At 34.4% G+C, this 17,616-nt stretch overlaps 3 protein-coding genes across 4 annotated transcripts; 2 read left to right on the forward strand and 1 right to left on the reverse strand.

Moving 5' to 3' along the window:
- The first annotated feature begins 1,184 nt into the window (after window positions 1–1,184).
- tnfrsf14 (TNF receptor superfamily member 14) lies at window positions 1,185–4,425 on the forward strand. Of its 2 annotated transcripts, none has more exons than XM_026249075.1 (8): window positions 1,185–1,350; window positions 2,063–2,188; window positions 2,300–2,455; window positions 2,603–2,690; window positions 2,789–2,973; window positions 3,066–3,116; window positions 3,261–3,307; window positions 4,286–4,425. In XM_026249075.1, exons 1-7 carry the CDS (start codon window positions 1,215–1,217, stop codon window positions 3,302–3,304), a joined length of 786 nt encoding a protein of 261 aa, XP_026104860.1. In that variant the 5' UTR covers window positions 1,185–1,214; the 3' UTR covers window positions 3,305–3,307; window positions 4,286–4,425. The 2 variants fall into 2 exon arrangements, with proteins under 2 accessions (XP_026104860.1, XP_026104862.1); XM_026249077.1 differs by having other exon boundaries at window positions 3,069–3,116.
- A 406-nt stretch (window positions 4,426–4,831) lies between these two features.
- Window positions 4,832–8,301, forward strand: LOC113076428 (tumor necrosis factor receptor superfamily member 14-like). Its single transcript, XM_026249080.1, has 9 exons — window positions 4,832–4,873; window positions 5,287–5,376; window positions 6,279–6,404; window positions 6,489–6,644; window positions 6,749–6,869; window positions 6,946–7,100; window positions 7,532–7,545; window positions 7,781–7,852; window positions 7,923–8,301. The coding sequence occupies exons 2-9, from the start codon at window positions 5,364–5,366 to the stop codon at window positions 7,926–7,928; spliced, it is 663 nt and encodes a 220-aa protein (XP_026104865.1). The 5' UTR covers window positions 4,832–4,873; window positions 5,287–5,363; the 3' UTR covers window positions 7,929–8,301.
- A 2,514-nt stretch (window positions 8,302–10,815) lies between these two features.
- Window positions 10,816–16,697, reverse strand: LOC113076430 (ligand-dependent nuclear receptor-interacting factor 1-like). The gene is made up of 4 exons (XM_026249081.1): window positions 16,541–16,697; window positions 13,191–14,844; window positions 12,889–13,101; window positions 10,816–12,361 (listed from the first exon to the last, which is right to left on the reverse strand). The coding sequence occupies exons 1-4, from the start codon at window positions 16,546–16,548 to the stop codon at window positions 11,363–11,365; spliced, it is 2,874 nt and encodes a 957-aa protein (XP_026104866.1). The 5' UTR covers window positions 16,549–16,697; the 3' UTR covers window positions 10,816–11,362.
- Between the last annotated feature and the right edge of the window lie 919 nt (window positions 16,698–17,616).

Here is a 17,616-nt window from a genome sequence, read left to right on the forward strand (position 1 = left end):
TATTCTTTCGAGTAAAAATAACGTTTTTGAAAATGTGGTTATGCAACACCGACTTTGCGAAACTCTTTTTAAGTGTGTCCAATCTTCATTTATATTTATAAATAAAAAAATTCCAAAGGTTGCAAATTATTTGATGATTTGCTTTTTAGACCTTGTTGGTTTTCATTTTCGAAATGAAAGTGAAACTATTATAACGTCTTGATAAATAGCTAATCATTAAGCACACACAGGCTTTTAACCCATAATGCCTGAAGAGCTTGGAGAACATCTGACAATAATTCAGAGACATTTTCTCATCCAGCTCATTTCTATTTCCAGGCCCGTGTTGTTAATTGTTAATATTTTTTTAATGAAAGATCATACTGATAAACGATGCAGACTTATTTTTACAGCTTTCTTGGATCATATTTACCAAGGGTGTAAATAATTGAACACAACTGTAGGCCTACTTTAAGTTATGAATTATGCTTGATTGGATCTGTTTTAACATGTCTGTTGTTCATGTAAGCCTTAAAAAAGAAAATGAAAGCACGCACAGAACAAGCTAGAACTTAATAAACAGGAATATCTTAGTTTATTTCCCTTTTAGTCTAAAATGGTCAGTGAAAAGAATTATCCAAGCCTATGTATCCCATTTGTTGCACATTTGATATGTAATGCCTGTCTTAATAAATGCATATGTTAGTTATTATATTTTGTTTTTGTATAGCCATTTTAGTTTTTTTCTCAGACCTTAGAAATAATTTAGACTTTTTTTTTTTTTTGCTACTGTGTATTATAGATTGCATGTGAAATGATTATGTATTTGCTGTTTTTTGCTTTTCTTATTAGCTTATAATCTTTTAACTCTTATTTATTATTTGAACTCTTTACAGAATTCAACTGATTGCTGTACTTACCCAAGAGGAGTCATGCCGAGTATGCAGAGGAAGAAGAGTTTGGTGGTGTTTTCTGTCAAAGCATCTTAAGACTCCATCAGACAGATCATCCAAAGGCAGGGAAACTGCTATCAGGATCTGAAATAGCCTTTATATGCATATAATCAGAGACCTAAAGTACCTGTCAGTGAACAGGAATGCAAGTACCGTGATTTAAATCATTATTTAATGTGAAGTTGTAAAGAAAGAAATAGATTAATGAAATCTGAAGGTGAAACGTTTTTCCTTCACTTTGATGGACTAAAGTGGACTAAATAATCCTCCTTTGCACTTTATATGGATATGTTTTTGCTGAGGACTATTATATCCACCATTGCTTTCATCATCGCTACTAATTTTGAACTTTGCTTCTGTGGATGTGCCCGTGCTGAATATGAAATAGATGGAGAATGTTGCCCCATGTGTGCCCCTGGTAAAGTACAAATATTTACTTTAGATTCTGTACAATAAAAGCTGGAATACACTGTACAAACTCTGGACAGATGTTTTCCCAATGAAGTTGATGTTAGTTGCCGAAAGTCTGAGCCAGTCTTCAACTTGTGGGCAGGCAAAATTTACAGATTTTGCAGAAAATAGTGTATAATGGTAAACAATCAAGATTTTTTTTTATCTTCAGGTTATGATTTTATCAAGTTGGAGATCAAACATGTTTAATATTTATGTCCAGGTTTTTTTCTCAGTAACCATAATGTATAATGCCTAGTGTTTTCAAATTTATTAAGATTTTAAAAGTTGTGTAGTGTATTCTGGCTGTGAGTAATGTTAATCAATATAACAAATAATAGAGTAATAATTTTACAATAATATAGTTAATAGATCCAATAGTTAAGTTAAATTTAAAGTTAAAAGTTATTTTTTAAAGACAGGCAGCACAAAGATACACTGTTTTCAAACATGTATTCCGCAAGTCATTTAAACTATTGATTCAGCTTTGTTAAAATGCTGTTATGGCTATGTTTTGAATAACTGTGGTTGTAAGACACACGTGACTAGAAATGTCAAACCAGCGGATAAATCATGTGATGCAGCAAAGATGTCACTTGACCAAAATGTTTTTCTTGAAAGTGTTTGTTTGATATGCAATCACTTTCTTTAAAAAAAAAACTTGTTTACCTTTCTTGTAGGGAACCGTGTTTATTGGCATTGTACTATAGACACCAGTACAACATGTGTTCCTTGTCCCGAATCAACTTACACAGATGAACCCAATGGACTCACAAAATGTTTTTCCTGCACTGTGTGTGATACAGGTGTGTGCCAATTAACTTAATGGTAAAGAGATATAAAACTGTAATAAGGAGCTGCTGTCTAATGTATTTACACTTTCAATATGATGAGTTGCTTAGTTTTTGTGTCCACAGTCCAACACTTAAAAGTGAAAAAGGCCTGTACACGCTCTGCAGATACAATTTGTGAGCCTCAGGAAGGATTTCATTGCATTAAACTAAATAAAGAATCCTGTGAATTAGCAGTGGAACACACTGAATGTGAACCTGGACAATATATCAAACAAACAGGTTAGTGGATATATGCTTAATTGTAGAATTTTAAAAACAGGGACAAAATGCATGCAACATGTGTTTTAGCTAATGTATTTAACCCTAGTAATTACAACAAAAAATCATTTTTACTGATTTGTGTACAATACATTTTATATTTTACAGGAACAGCATTTACTGATACTGTATGTGCAGGCTGCACAGATGGAACTTATTCAAATGGCTCTCTGACGGCCTGCTTACCACATACAAAGTGAGAAGTGTCCACAGATCATTTAAAGTGTCCACAATTTCATTTGAAGATTACTCTAAAACTGGATATACTAATATTACTGAATAAAATCTCTTCAGATGTGAGACTAGGGGACTTACAGAAATAAAAGCAGGAACATCATCCTCTGATGCTGAATGTGAGAAAGTGACTTCGGTTGGTCTTATAGTTGGAGTCACTACAGTTCTTGTAGCTGTTGTGGCTGTGGCTATTTTATCAGCATTCATCAGACACAGAAAACATAAAGCAAGGTGTTCTAAGAAATGTAAGAACTAAATTCTTATTATAAAATTGGATTAAATGCTTATTTTAACGTTACTATAATTAACAATATCAGTACTAATACTTTTTATATAGCAGGTGTCCATCGCACCCTACAAGAACCAACTGAGGATGATGAAAGAATAAGTGAATATCTGAACAGTTCTTTATTAACACAGTCAAACATTTCAAATATGATTATAATAGGAAGCACCTTACAATAATATTTATGTAGTCTTCAATCTAAAAGTACATAATGCTTTATTTTTTTTTTTTATTATTCTTTTAAAGACGTTGCCGACTCCGCTGAACCTACTTTGATAAACCAGTGTTAACAGGTAAGAGCCAACAGCTGATCAATTGTATCTTTATATTATAATGTTTAGACTGCTCACATTAAACTTGCTGTGTCGTTCTTCCTTTGAAAAAGTGCTTTCTGGTTAATGTCCCAGAATCTCCAAATGACAACCATTTATTTTTAGTACTGATTTTCCTTAAAAAAATTCAGAAACTAAAGACATTACTACTATAGAGTGCATTAAATTGACTAGGGACAATTAATTATAAATTATTATATTATATATATTATATTATAATTATTAATGAAATATTGTTCATGTTATTATTTTCAGACATTGTTGTCTAGGCTAGTGAGGGGAGAAGCTTTTCTAAACTCTGAATAAGTTGAATCATGTGCTTTGCGAAATGATTTGTTCTTTCAATTCACTTGAAGCAGCACATTCTGGTGGCACCTCAAATCAACATAACGAGAACACCAGTGTGTAATGACACCTTTAGCAAATTGTTAAGGTTTTCATAAAGTATAACCTATCAAATCATTAAATATCTTAAAACATTAAGTGTATATATTTTTTTGTGTTGTTTATTTGTTTTTAGTGTTTGTGTTTTTTGAGAGGGCTTGCTATCAGACCAATTTGAGACAAGGCCTATATAACATCACTCTATTTTTCCAAATTTGACTCTCATTAAAACTGAACCTAAATTATAAAGATCACTGATCAGTTAAAACCATATTTCTGCTTCATTGGTCAACAAGATCAACTACCTTTGTGAACCATCAAAATGTACAAATCTAGCTTTTTTCACTACTAGAACCTGTCATTGCTTGATGTGTGTTCACTTAAATGACACAGTACAGTAAAATTAAATGGCATTGTGGGGGAAAAAAAATGTATTACACAGGCCAATTTTGTGTTATTCATACAGGACATACAGGACTTTTTACAGATTATGAGGAAAAAATGGCTTAAGCACATCAGTGGATCAAAGGATTAATTATGTTTTTCTTTCCACAGAATCGCAACATGTTTTCTTCTCCACTAAGAAACAGAAAAGTGTGTGCTGACATGAGGGATACTTATAGTGTTAAAGTGTATGTTGATTTTATGAATACTGTTTTTAAATTTAAATAATAAAACTTACAATGATGACCTCATGTTTATCAGCCATTTGTCCCAAAGAAATCAGTGACCAGCTTCTATCTGCAATGTAAATCCACAATGTAGTTTTCTCTGGAGGGTGACCATGGATACACTGATTCTAACATCAACTGCAATCAAGAGAATATGGCAAGATAACTTTTTTTTTTTTTTGTGAAATGCAATATCATACTGTGTTCATCATAATTAAGGCCCTTCCCCAAATGACACCTCATGTGCACTTCCGGTCTTGTGGACTTATAATGGTTGAACACAAAAGAAGATATTTGGAAGAATGTTTGTAACCAAACAGATCTCAGTCCCTATTGACTACCATAGTATATATATTTTTTTCCTACTAAGTCAATGGGGACCGAGATCTGTTTGATTCTGTCATTCTTCCAAATATCTTCCTTTGTGTTCAACAGAACAAAGAAACTCATACAGGTTTGGAACAACTTGAGGGTGAGTAAACGATGATAGAATTTTCATTTTTGGGTGAACTATCCCTTTAAGGCCACGTTTACTCATTTTATCTTCACTGAAGCGTTAACATCGGTTATTCAAAATGGAGGTTTAAAAAGACATGGATAAACATGGTGGGGTTTTTACAAGTCGTACGACATAAGCTATTGCTTTTTCTTCTTTTTGGTAAGACGAAGAGCTGTGTGAACCGGTTGTGTTGAACTCTTAAAAGTAAAAACGCCATTAAAGTAAGACAAATCTTACACTACATAAAGAGGGAGGTCTGGCGATAAATCAAAAGTGAAAGTTAAACACGTTAAATAGTCTTTTTTAATTATTATTTGTACATGAAATCATGAAAGTTTTGAATGGCGTAATTGGTACTAAAACTGGAGCATTCTTGTTCCTAACAGTTCTTCGTACACAGTTCGCATTCGGAAAAGCTTGTGGCCCGACTGAATATAAATCATCTGCTGGAGAATGTTGCCCCATGTGCAATATTGGTAGGTTCACTAATCATTAAGCACATTTTAAATAAGCGATACTAACATTGATAGTTTTACAACGTACAACATTATTATTATTTTTTTCATTCTATTTCAAAAGATACCTAAAATCTGTAGTTACATGTTCACCGGATGTAAGGGGCACTTTGTGAGTGACGCAGTTTAAATACACTTGTTTCTTTTGTGATAAAGCTGTCTGCACTGGAAAATTAATTTAATTTAATTTAATTTGTTTTTTCGTAAATGATATTCAATATATATATATATTACTAGTTTGATTACAATTTAATATCAATATAGGCTGAAAATGTAAGATAAATATTAGTATGCAATTGTATAAATAATCAGTGTTTATTCTATTTTTATGCAATTTCCCCCTTAAATACATTAAGATAAAAGTTACTCACCTCTGCATTCGTTGCTGAAATCCGACCTTGAGCTGACGGCAGATCACTTGTTGTTCTTCTGGGTAATATCCCCGCATTGAGCATCTTCCTTCACTTGGGCGAGGGTTGTATCTTCTTCCTGTGCCCATCCCTGCTCTGTATGTTACTTAAAACGCCAATCAAATAACCTGTCAAAAGCTTCGACTTGATGATTTATTTTTACATCAACCACAACATCTCAGATGAACGTACGCAGAACTTGCTTCTCTGTTAAGGTTGATGGTGAAGCACGTGTGTTATTTATAAGGCTCCATTTTAAGCATATGGTCAGAGTAAACGTGTTTTGCATAGCCAATTGTCAGCATGCCTTGCTTACGACAGGTGACAGTTTATTACACTTGTTAAATCACTTTTAACAGTATTATATGCATTATTTCCTTACATGTCTGGTCTGGTGTCTTCCAACCCCAAGATCAAGAAGTAAACCACTGTTTCTTTATGTGTTGTTTGTAGGATCAGTTGTTCACCTTGACTGTAGTGGGGACTTTAGTACCACGTGCAAACCCTGCACTCCAGGAACATTCATAAGTGAGCCTAATGGGCTTCATAAATGTTTCACATGCAGAAACTGTGTTGAAAGTATGTGTTTTTTATGTTTGTTTGTTTTTAATCTTTGTGTCATTTACTTGTATTACTTCTGTATGTATTACTGTCCTCCTTTAGGTCAAGGCCTTTACATCCGGCATAAATGCACTACAATACAAGACACCATCTGTGGTATACTTGATGAATATTACTGTATTGATTACTCAAATTTACAGTGTAGTCACGCTCAAAAACACAGTGTTTGCAAACCAGGACAAGAAACAAAAACACCAGGTATTGTTTCAGAATACTTAAAAGAATATTTGTATATATTCCTGTAATAAAATTCATACATTTTTTCATGATTTAATGTTCAAAGGTATGGTTCGCCCAAACAGGTGAATTTAAGAACACTCTCGGTGTCTGCCTTACAGGAACAAAGACATCAGATGCAGTATGTGTGGACTGCTCTCATGGGTTTTATTCTCCATCAGGTTTGAACTGCACCAAATGGACTGAGTAAGTAAAATATGATTTGTTCTTCCTGCAGTATTTGGAATTTTATCTGTTTTTAATGATGTTTATTTTTTCTCAGTTGTTCAGCTAGGAATGAAATTGAGACAGAAAATGGCAGCTCTGTTAAAGATGTCACATGCACAACGAAAAGGCGGGAAAGATATGGTCTCATTTTTGCAATAGTCTTAACATCATTATTCTACATAATTCTATACATTGCCCCACAGAGCACAAGTAAGTAAATGCAGGATTAATCTGAGTTTAAAAAAAAAAAAAATCATAATCATTATTATTAAAATGAAAGATTATAATGAATTAATTAATTGAATCATTATTAAATGTCTTGTGATTAAAATTATGTGATCTTGTTTGTATTGAGATCAGCCTAATACATTTTATTTAAAAAGTCTTTAACAAGATTAGTTATTGTCATTAACTTTGTTAGTAGGGTAATAAATGTTAATACATTTAATGTTATACATAAAAAATAAAAATAAAAATAAATTAAATGGCAATACACAATATACCCACAATTTAAGTGTTATTTTAAGAATTAGTTTCTGGCGGGGGGATTCTGCTACAGAATGTACTAATTATGTTTGCGTTTATTGCAGTATTGTACTATAATCACCACAAATAATAAATCTCTTTTTTATGTTTTATAGGTTGTAAACTTAAAGTAAGTTATTTTTTATTAAAAAAAGAATGTAATATTTGATGCTGCATTTTTCAACAATTTAATTTAGGTCAATCCCCTTCTACTATTGAACTATGTATATTATTCTTCACACGTTTAATTATTAAAAAATAATTTGCTCTGTTATAAGTTCTTTGAGTTTATGAAAGTCTTGAAAAGTTAATGAAAATGATTTGCCTTGATATTGGCTGATGTTGGTTTTTGTTACACTCAACAGTATCCTATTGAAGAAACAAATCCTGCAGCCCAAGACAACACAGCACAACCCAAAAACAACACACTGCAAGAGGTAATAACTAGTCATTCAGGTGAAAAAGTTATAAAAAAACCTAATATATGTACATATTGTTTGTTTACAGGGATAAACACTTAGGAACAAGTTGCTTCCCAAGAATCTGTCACACCACCTGATGGTTCTCTAGCAACCCACTTATTATAGAAGTGTGACATTGCATTCTTATCCGTCTGCTGTGACCTTGTCGTGGTGGAGAAGCTTGAGTTCTTCCAGCACCTTGAGAACTGTGAGAGCATGTTAACCACACCAGTGTAATCACATCTAGGAGGACAAACTAACATCAAGCACCTATACAGACCTAGGGCCTGTTCTTCGTACGTCGCTTATTACATCTGAGATCAAATGACACATCCAAGATGATATCATCATGCTAATCATGATCCGGCTAATTGGGTTCTTCAAACACACCTGTTGTGTATGATTAGTATCGCTGGATTGAGTTATCTGAGATAATTGCGCGTTCATGTGTTGGCTTAAAAGGGGATATGTATCGATACTCGAAACCATGATCAGCAGTGCAGCGATTGGCTGGTGGCAAGACGGGAATGTAATGACGTCATATAATTTAAAACGACACCTGACGAAAAACTTGACAAATTTCTGGACTTTTATAAGGAAACAGCCAAGCAAACAAAACTACATAAATGTTATAATAGATACATGAAACAGCTAATAGATACATGTTTTTATTTTATTAGAAAATTTTTCCATGACTCCCAATTATTTAGATTCGCAATTAATAATAGTTGTGCAGTCTTTACATTTTTATTTGAATGTAGAAATTAATCTATTCATTTCAATTTATATTTGGACAGATTTGTTACGTGACAGCATTAATGAAAGTTTCTTAAGGGTCAATATCATGTTATCTGCATCTCCTGCGCTCCATCAAGCCACTCTTATAATAGCAGTCATCACTCAAAATAATGCACGACTCTATTATCTGAATAGCGTGTGTAAGACTCTAATACAATTATGTATGTATGTATGTAAGTAATAATTTTATGACAAATAAATATTTCAGTGAGTAAAACTGGCTGTCTATAGTAGGCTGTTATGGACTACACAGCATTAATATATTATTTTTAAATAATTTTTTTAATGATTATTATTTTAAATTATTGTCCCTGGATCAGTACGATACTCTTGTAATAAAGTAGCGGTGGTGGCAGACATATTTTGAGTATCAGTTCTGGTTGAAAAGAAGCGATCTAATCCTGTTTACATGAAATAAGCCTGCTTGCTATGACAGCCTGTTGCTATGACAGCAACTCCGGGATGAGCTTCGAAGAACCAAACAATCCAACATCACGCCAAATCGTCAACATTTAAATCCAGCTAACTGAGTTAGCGACGTACGAAGAACGGGCCCCTACTTATCCCTGACACAACAACAAATAGACTGCATTTGAAATACCATACTGTAAGAAGATCAACTACTTCTGTCCGGAGAACAGGGCTAATGCAAACCTTTTCTCAGTGACTGTTTACAAAGGTTGTATTTCGTAGTCAACGTCTAGACAGCTAAAAGTGATTGATAAAACAACTAAAATGGAAAATGTCACATGCACAAGTATCAGCTTACAAATCAGCCTAAATTGTACAAAAGTTTTAATCTATATAAGCACTATGTATTGTTGCATATTGTAGCAATGGTGGCCTTAATATTTGACCTTATTTGAACATTAACAAGAAGTTGTTGACGAGTTATCTTCAGCTTTGTACAGTTTGTGCTGATCATTAATGTTATGAAAGCAGTGTTGGTAAAACTGCTTTAACTGTATTTTAATGTTTATGATGACCGTTCTTAAGCATTCATTCCAATTCTGTGTTTTTGTATTGACTTTTTTAAAGATTGTATTTTTATGTACGTGCACTACATCTAATTATCTAATGTTGTGGTTTGTTGCATCATGTTCCAGGGACAAACGAAAAATGACCTTACATTTTTAGGAAAAAATGAGCAGACATTTCAGTGGCCACATTTACCACTATCACACAGCACAGTTAAAGCATTAGGTCAAATGGTAACACTTTAGAATACTGTTTCTTACTTACTACATAACTATTAAGGAATTATTGAAGAACTAACAGGTTCATTAACACTCACTACTGTTAACTACTAAGAAAGATGTGTTATTTTATGATTATGTTAAGTAACAGTTAGCTAATCAGTAACTAATATATTCTGTCATACCTCCTGAAGAACTACTAATTATCTAATATTTAAGGTTCAAGAAAAATAACTATGAGGACTCGGAAAACCGACAGGTCTCAGACGTAAAGGACTCAGGTGGAGTTTCACGTTGTCCCACCCCATGTGACGTCACACACAAATGCCATATTATATTTTAACAGTTTTATTCAAATGTTACACTTATGAAGTTATATATGGACGAGAACATGCATTTCGAGAGTCTTGTGTGCATGTTTTAAAAGTTAGTTAGCCATATTCCAAATCATTCCCCCAATCTGGCCACTTTAAATGCAAAATGAGTGGATCTTAAATCAGTTGTGGAACAAAATCCCTTTAAAGGCGACTTTCATTCATTTAATTCTACTCACACTGATTTCCTCTGATATTCCTTATTCATCATTGGGTGCTTCAGTAACTCTTACAGTGATTGATTTTAATGTAATATTTCCAATACATGTGAATAACAGAAAAGAACATGTGTTACATCACAAAACATGCTGTGCACATAACAAATAAAAGGTTTATGACAAATCCAGTGTTTAATGTTCATTTTCAAATAATTTGCACCATTAGGAATCTGATAAAACTTCTGGCATGTTCTGTGTTACAAGCAGTGTGATACAGCATGACAGCGGAGCTGAACATGGGTTTATATATTTAGAGGCCAAGAATTAAAAAAGTAAACAATTACAATTCTGACCCAAGCAACTTTAACGGATCTGAAGCATGAAATTGGAACTCTGCAAATAACAAGCAAGAATGCAAGCAACATTTTCATAAAGTTTAATATTTGTGGATGACTATAAAAAAAATAGAATAATTGAACAAGCATGTTCATTTTTCAAAATGTAGAATATTTACTTGGTTCTTGATTTTAAAAAGTTTCAACTAGGCAGCAAACAAGGTTTCCCAAAAGTGCATTGAATTATTATGGAATATAAATTATTTCTGAATAATTTTAATTACTTACTGAATATGTAATGCTAAAACTACAAATTTAATTCAGAAAACAAAGTATTGATAAAGGCACATAAATCATTCAAAGATGTGAAAAATTAAATGACATCTTAAGTTACTTAAATGTATTACAAACAACAATAAGATAGTACAGTGCTTAAGAAGGCAAAGACTGAATAAAACGTATAATGACACTGAGATCTCGCAAACATTAAAAAGGGAAAAAGAGTAAATAAACTGTAAAAACTATATACATTTTTTTCTTGTACAGTAATAGGTGGTATTCCCATTCATATTCAGGGTCATGCAGTGTAGAGTCTTTCAAGTCATTTAAACAGTAAGAGACATGACTAAATGTTCATGCTTTGCATCCGCTCCAGCGCAGCCTCCTTCTCCTTCAGGAGATCCTTCAAACGTTTGATTCTCTCACGCCGTTTTATCTCCTCAGCATCCAGCGTCTCCAACGTGTATAGTGACTGTGTTGGAAATTTGTCTATTTTGTGACCCTGCTGTTTCTTAGAGAATGACATGCTGGGGTTGTCTGATGCTGTTTGCACCTGGCTGGTGTCTTGCTGTGACGTTTCAGCATCTGTGTTGATGCTTGTCATGTTACCACATTCTGTTCTGATTGAGGACAGTTCAGTCTGGATGTTGTGGTCCTGCAAACTGGATAAAGAGGGAGCACTTGAACACATATTCATTGAACTCTTAGGTGAGGAGATGCTGTGTGACGCGTCACTAGTAGAGCTTTCTAACAGAGATGTGTCTTGACATGGATTTCCAGATGACCGTTTCTTCCCTGCTTTCTTAACAAGACCTTTATTTTGTGGTTGAAGTTTGTGAGATTGGTGAGTCTCTCCTGGGGTTTTATTCAAGCAGCTTCTTCTTTTCGATTTGTGTGATTCAGCAACAGTACATGGATTCGGTCTGTCTTGTGAATGGAGGGATGAAGTGTTTTCAGAAGCCCCTAAAACAGTCCCACAAGGACAGGCCGTGCACACCCTAACCTTAATAGAGCGCGGTGAGGTCTTCCTTAGAGAAGAAGGAGGAATAGGATGACTCAAAGTCTGTTTTGCTTTTGGATTGTGTGAGGGAGTAAGATCGCATGTGTTACCAGTAAAATCAGCTGGTATTTCAGAGAACATGTGAACCTTATCAGTTTTCGATTCTGTTGGTAAACAGACCTCTTCTTGACGAGCCAAACTGTTTTCCATGGGAACAACTGAACATTTAGAGGCAGGTGAAATGTGTGTGGAGTTTAGGGAGGGAATGTCTTGACTCCCATCCTGTTCCAGCTTTTTTCTTTTGACCTTCAGGCCTTCATCCTCCTCGGTTTTTGTGTAGGGAACCTAGCAATTGAACAAAGTGGCATGAAATAATTCAATGCTGTTACTCCCACAGTATCTCCTGATAAAACAAGTGAAAAAAAAAATCCAAGGACAAACAAGCTAGAGCTGTCTTTAACTTACGAAAAAAATAATTAATTCACTTTTATTTTTATATTTCAAGTTTTAATTTGACCTTACATTTCAGATTGTTTTGTATTTTTGTCCTTCGTTTTTTTAACGTCTGTTTAGCTTTATTTTTATTTTAGATTTAATCATTTTAACATTTTCATTTAGTCACCAAGGCATCATTTCAATTTTTTTTTTCTTCCATTTTTTAGATTTTCACCTAATATTCATATTTTAATTGAATTCCGCTTTACAATTACTAAAAAGATCTTTAGTATTAGGTTAACAAAAACACTGATTCAGAAATATATTAAAATAATATGTTCTGTAATACACAGTGGGTCTGATAAACGCTGCTGTAGGAAATATGTACATGCTCTGTACATTATGACACAATTTGGAAGCGTGAATATGCAACTTGCCTTCATCATTTGCTGTATTTTTGACTGTATCTTTGACTCCTGGATCACTTTACGAAGACCATCTAATGTGCATTTGTTTATTAAAAGTCTCTCTGAAAGTAGATCTGGCTTCACACTCAGCTTTGTTCTTTGCAAGCATATTTGTACATCAGAGGTGATGCCAAATTCTTTTCTTAGCTGACAGTCACTCTTGGGTTGACTCTTTTCAAAGGGCTGTGACAGAAGAGAGAAGAATGCATTAATTGTAAGCCTAGTAAAAGTTGTTAATTAATGACAGCTCACATAAAACAGGTTTACATTACCTTTTCAGTATTATCAGTGGCTTGAACACAGACACTCTGAGGTGGTTCCAGAATGCTGACAGTTTCAGCAACATCTGCGTCATCTTGACATCTCATCTCAGGTGGACTTCCACTCTCCAGGTCTTTATCTGCCTCCATATTCACATTTTCAGACAGCCAGCTCAAACCCCTTTCAGCTCGTACATTTCCCTCGACCTGCTCATCCATCATCTCATCACTTGTTTTGGCCGCAGGATTATTGGGACCACCATCTTTTTCCATTTCAGCGCGTGCCAGTTTTTCCCCTTCGTTCTGAGAGACAGACTTTGCATTTATCTCCGCATGTTGAACTTTCTCACATTTGTTCTGAGAGGCAGCTCTCTCCACTTTATCACCAACATGAGTCTCAGACTTGGGTGGAATATACGACACAAATATTACATTAGAGTCTTCATCGCTCTCATCCACCTCTGTTTGACTCGGTGTGGGCAAATTTCCCGGAGCACCTCCCAGACACGTGGACATCTCCTCCTCGTCATCACAGAGATCAATGATTTCACTTACATTTAGTTTTGGGTCTTGCTTAGGAGAGCTTGAGCCCAGAGCGGAGCTGGCAGGCAGGGCAGGAGAGGTGCTGACAACCCCCCTCTTACCACCTTCACTGATCATCACGTCCTTGGCAATCTGCGAATTTTTCTTTGCCACAAAGTAGACCTTCCCATTGCACATGACCAGAGCATTGTCTTTCCCTGGGGTGATCTTTTCGTGGCTGGCCTGAGGAGGTGTGGGTTTGCTTAGCGCGATTTCATTTACCGTCCCGACTGAGTTGAAATGCTTAACTGCATTCATGGTGTCAGAGCTGACATTCGGTGTCGATACAGGAATAAGACAAGGAGCGGATACACCCGTTCCCTCCTGGACGACCCATTTAATGGGAGTGTTCACTTCTTCATTCGTTTTAGGAACAATAACAGGTGCAGGGAGATTTTGAAACAGGGTCTCCTGTATTTGACTTGGCTTTGTAACCGAAACCACTTGCTGGTCAGAATTTAGCTTGACAGAGTTCACAGGGGAAACAAACACAACAGTTGGTGGACCCTTTTCGAGCTTACTCACAGAGTTCATTATCCGGCATTTGATGGACTGTGGGAGCGCCGTGGCTGGCAGGGTCCTGACTTTAGCATTCGCAGGGATCTGCAGGAAATGACCGTTTGGGAGAACGGGTGACTTAACTGTAACGGGCAACGTTTGCACTGCGGCCATGACCCGTCCGTTGGGCTGAGGAGGTAGCTGGACTGAATACTGGGAAGCCGAGGGTGTTGAAAGAGGAACGTGCACTGGCTTTGGATTGTGAATAATGAGGTTATTAGCTCCACCGTGCTGAGTTTTAATGGCGTTAGACACAGTTCTGACCTGCGGCAGGGTTTTCAGGACATACCGTTCATCTGCTATGGGCTGAAGGGAGGGAAGCAGAGTCTGTGTTTGATATGAAGAGGCAGCAGGTGCATGAATGGGTTTTACATTGGATTTCAGTTGTAGATCCACACGGTCTCTTTCTGTACTAAACGGTGTCTGATAAAAATGTCCGTTTACTTTCTGGACAGGAATCAACTTCATGACATTTTTCCCATCGGGTCCCACAGCAGGCATTGCTTGGTAATAGACTCCTGTTCCACTGAAAGATGAAGAAGAATTATACATCAAAATTAGCTTTAAAAACTAATGTGTATACACACACACACACAAACAATGCTGTTTGTTTGGTATCAGTAAGATTTGTAATGTTTGTTAAAGAAGTCTATTCTGTTCATCATGGCTGCATTTATTTGATCAGAAATATAGAAAAAAAAACAGTAATATTGTGAAATATTTGGGTAATTAAATAAAGGTTTTCTATTTTAATATACTTTGAAATGTTTTTTTTATTATTATTATTCCTGTAATGCAAAGCTGAATTTTCATCAGCATCATTACTCCAGTCTTCAGTGTCACATGATCCTTCAGAATCATTCTGATATGCTGATTTATTATCAGTGCTGGAAACAGTTGGACTGCCTAATATTTTTGGAACTTGCGAAGCTAAAAAGTTAAAAAGAACAGCATTTATTCAAAACAGAAATATTTCGTAACAATATACACTACCGTTCAAAATTTTGGGGTCTTTTTTTAGCAAAATGAATGCTTTTATTCAGCAAGATTGTGTTAAATTGATTCATCAAATAATCCTGAAATAAGTGTCACAGGTTCCAAAAAAATATTAAGCAGCACAACAGTTTTCAATATTGATAATAAATCAACATATCAGAATGATTTCTGAAAGATCATGTGACACTGAAGACTGGAGTAATGTTGCTGATGAAAAATTTAGCTTTTCATCACAGGAATAAATTATAGTAAACCATTATTTTAAATGACAGTAATATTTCCTTATAATAAAGTTTTTTTTCTGTACATCTGATCAAATAACTGCAGTCGTGATGAGCAGGAGAGACTTCTTTACAAAAACATTACAAAATCTTACTGATCCCAAACTTTTAAACAACAGTGTGTATACATGTATATTTCTACAAACAGTTACATAATGAATTATTTTACATTTAAAATTAAATGTAAATTTATGCATTTAGCAGACGCTTTTATCCAAAGAGACTTACAGCGCATTCAGTTTTCAACATTTATAATAAGAAATGTTTCTTGACTTCGAAATTATCAGATTAGAATGATTTCTGAATGATCATGCAACACTGAAGACTTTCTAGGAATAAAACCACCTTAAAATACAAAACCACTGTTTATATTGTATTATTATTATTATTATTTCAAATAAATTAATCTTTAGAAAGCATAAGACACTTATTCCAAAAAAAATCTTGTGAATCCCAAACTTGTGAAAAATAATTTACAATTTGGTTTGCATTATTTAGAAATGTTTTTCTAAAATGTTTTTTTACCTGTAGAATTCTCTGTAACAGACCAATGTCATATTAATTAATGCATTCAATTAATAATAAAAATATGAAAAATAATGGATGAAACACAAAAGTAATGTACTTCAAATGTCAAGTAAGTTAGCCCAAGTTAATATCTGTGTATAAGTGTAAAACTGTAGACATTAAACATCTTCTGATTATTTATAACACATTGTCAGTCATCTGTCCACTAATTTACTGTGCATCTTTGTAGAAGAACTCGAGTTTCTAATGAAGTCTTTTTAAAGACATGTTCGGTTTTGCGCGGTTCTGAGGTAACGTTAACATTTTCGCTGGCGACAACAAGTCACCAAAACACTCGCCATTTTGGACAAGCTTAAAAACGACCGAGCTAGAACACACACGACTGTTAACGCATAGACACAGAGCTGAATAACTTACCCCTCCATCACGAATATCTGCAGGCATCACACCTCAAGAAATATCTATTGTAGATATTTTCTTCAACATATCGTTAGATTTTATCCACCAACTTGAAAACAGTCCTCTTGACTCACACCGGAAATACGCATGTCAAAATAAAAGACACCTGAACCACATAACGAAGGAAGACAAAAAGAAAAATCAATGCAAAAAATAAAAAAGGAAAGAAAGAAAAATCAATGCAAAAACGAAAAAAAAAAAGATCACGGCAAATAAAATTTAAGGAAAAAGATAGAATCAAAAAATAAACAGAAGCGAACAGAGAGAGAGCAAATGGGTTGAAGAAAGAATGAATGAACGAATGAATGAAACAAAAGAAAAATCAAAGAAATTAAAGAAAAATAAAAAAAAATTATCAAAAGAACAAAAGCACAAGTGAAAGAGAAAGAGCAAATAGGATAGAGACAGAAACAAGTAAAGAATTAAAACAAAAAGAGCACACATACAGACACAGAATATTTTTTTGGGAAAAAAAAAAGATTACAAATGCAAGATATTGTAAGGCAATATAATATTTCTCAAAGTTTTTTTAAACAATATATTAAGAAGTAATTGTCAATATAATACAGCAAAACTGAATCAGATATCTTATTTACATAAAGGAGAGACAATAACAAGGAAAAAGAAAAAAAGCAGCAGCACAGGTCAGTTCAAAACACTATACAATAGGAGTTGGGGGTACTAGTCATACATACCTGGGATACAAATAAAAAGGGTTTTTTGGGGTAAGGGCTAAATGTCTGATAGCTTAATAAATTGTGTCTGATAAATTGAATCGCTTTCTCCCTCTTTTATTATATTACAGATATCTGAGGTTGATATAAATGGTTTAGTTCCAAATATTTTTTTAAAGGACACTATACATTTCAGAATATATGTAATCCTTCCAATTGACAAACCAACGGACATGTTGTTGATTCAAAGTATAATGGGTGGCTTTTCCACTTTCTTCCAATACAAAGCTATTAGACTGATGGATCAGCCAAAGCGTCTGCACCTGAGGACAATCCCACATACAGTGTAAAAGTCTTCCG

Source organism: Carassius auratus, unplaced genomic scaffold (assembly GCF_003368295.1).
Source record: "Carassius auratus strain Wakin unplaced genomic scaffold, ASM336829v1 scaf_tig00020493, whole genome shotgun sequence".
Taxonomy (NCBI): domain Eukaryota; kingdom Metazoa; phylum Chordata; class Actinopteri; order Cypriniformes; family Cyprinidae; genus Carassius; species Carassius auratus.

Bases quoted from the DNA above. Each gene is read 5' to 3' on its own strand.
- tnfrsf14 (XM_026249075.1), top strand. From the start codon at position 1,215: ATGGATATGTTTTTGCTGAGGACTATTATATCCACCATTGCTTTCATC. The intron at 2,456-2,602 runs GTTAGTGGATAT...TATATTTTACAG, and splicing joins ACAATATATCAAACAAACAG to GAACAGCATTTACTGATACT. The intron at 2,691-2,788 runs GTGAGAAGTGTC...AAATCTCTTCAG, and splicing joins GCCTGCTTACCACATACAAA to ATGTGAGACTAGGGGACTTA.
- LOC113076428 (XM_026249080.1), top strand. The intron at 6,645-6,748 runs GTATTGTTTCAG...TCGCCCAAACAG, and splicing joins ACAAGAAACAAAAACACCAG to GTGAATTTAAGAACACTCTC. The intron at 6,870-6,945 runs GTAAGTAAAATA...ATTTTTTCTCAG, and splicing joins AACTGCACCAAATGGACTGA to TTGTTCAGCTAGGAATGAAA.
- LOC113076430 (XM_026249081.1), bottom strand. The intron at 13,102-13,190 runs GTAATGTAAACC...CTTCTGTCACAG, and splicing joins CCACTGATAATACTGAAAAG to CCCTTTGAAAAGAGTCAACC. The intron at 12,362-12,888 runs GCAAGTTGCATA...TTCAATTGCTAG, and splicing joins AAATACAGCAAATGATGAAG to GTTCCCTACACAAAAACCGA.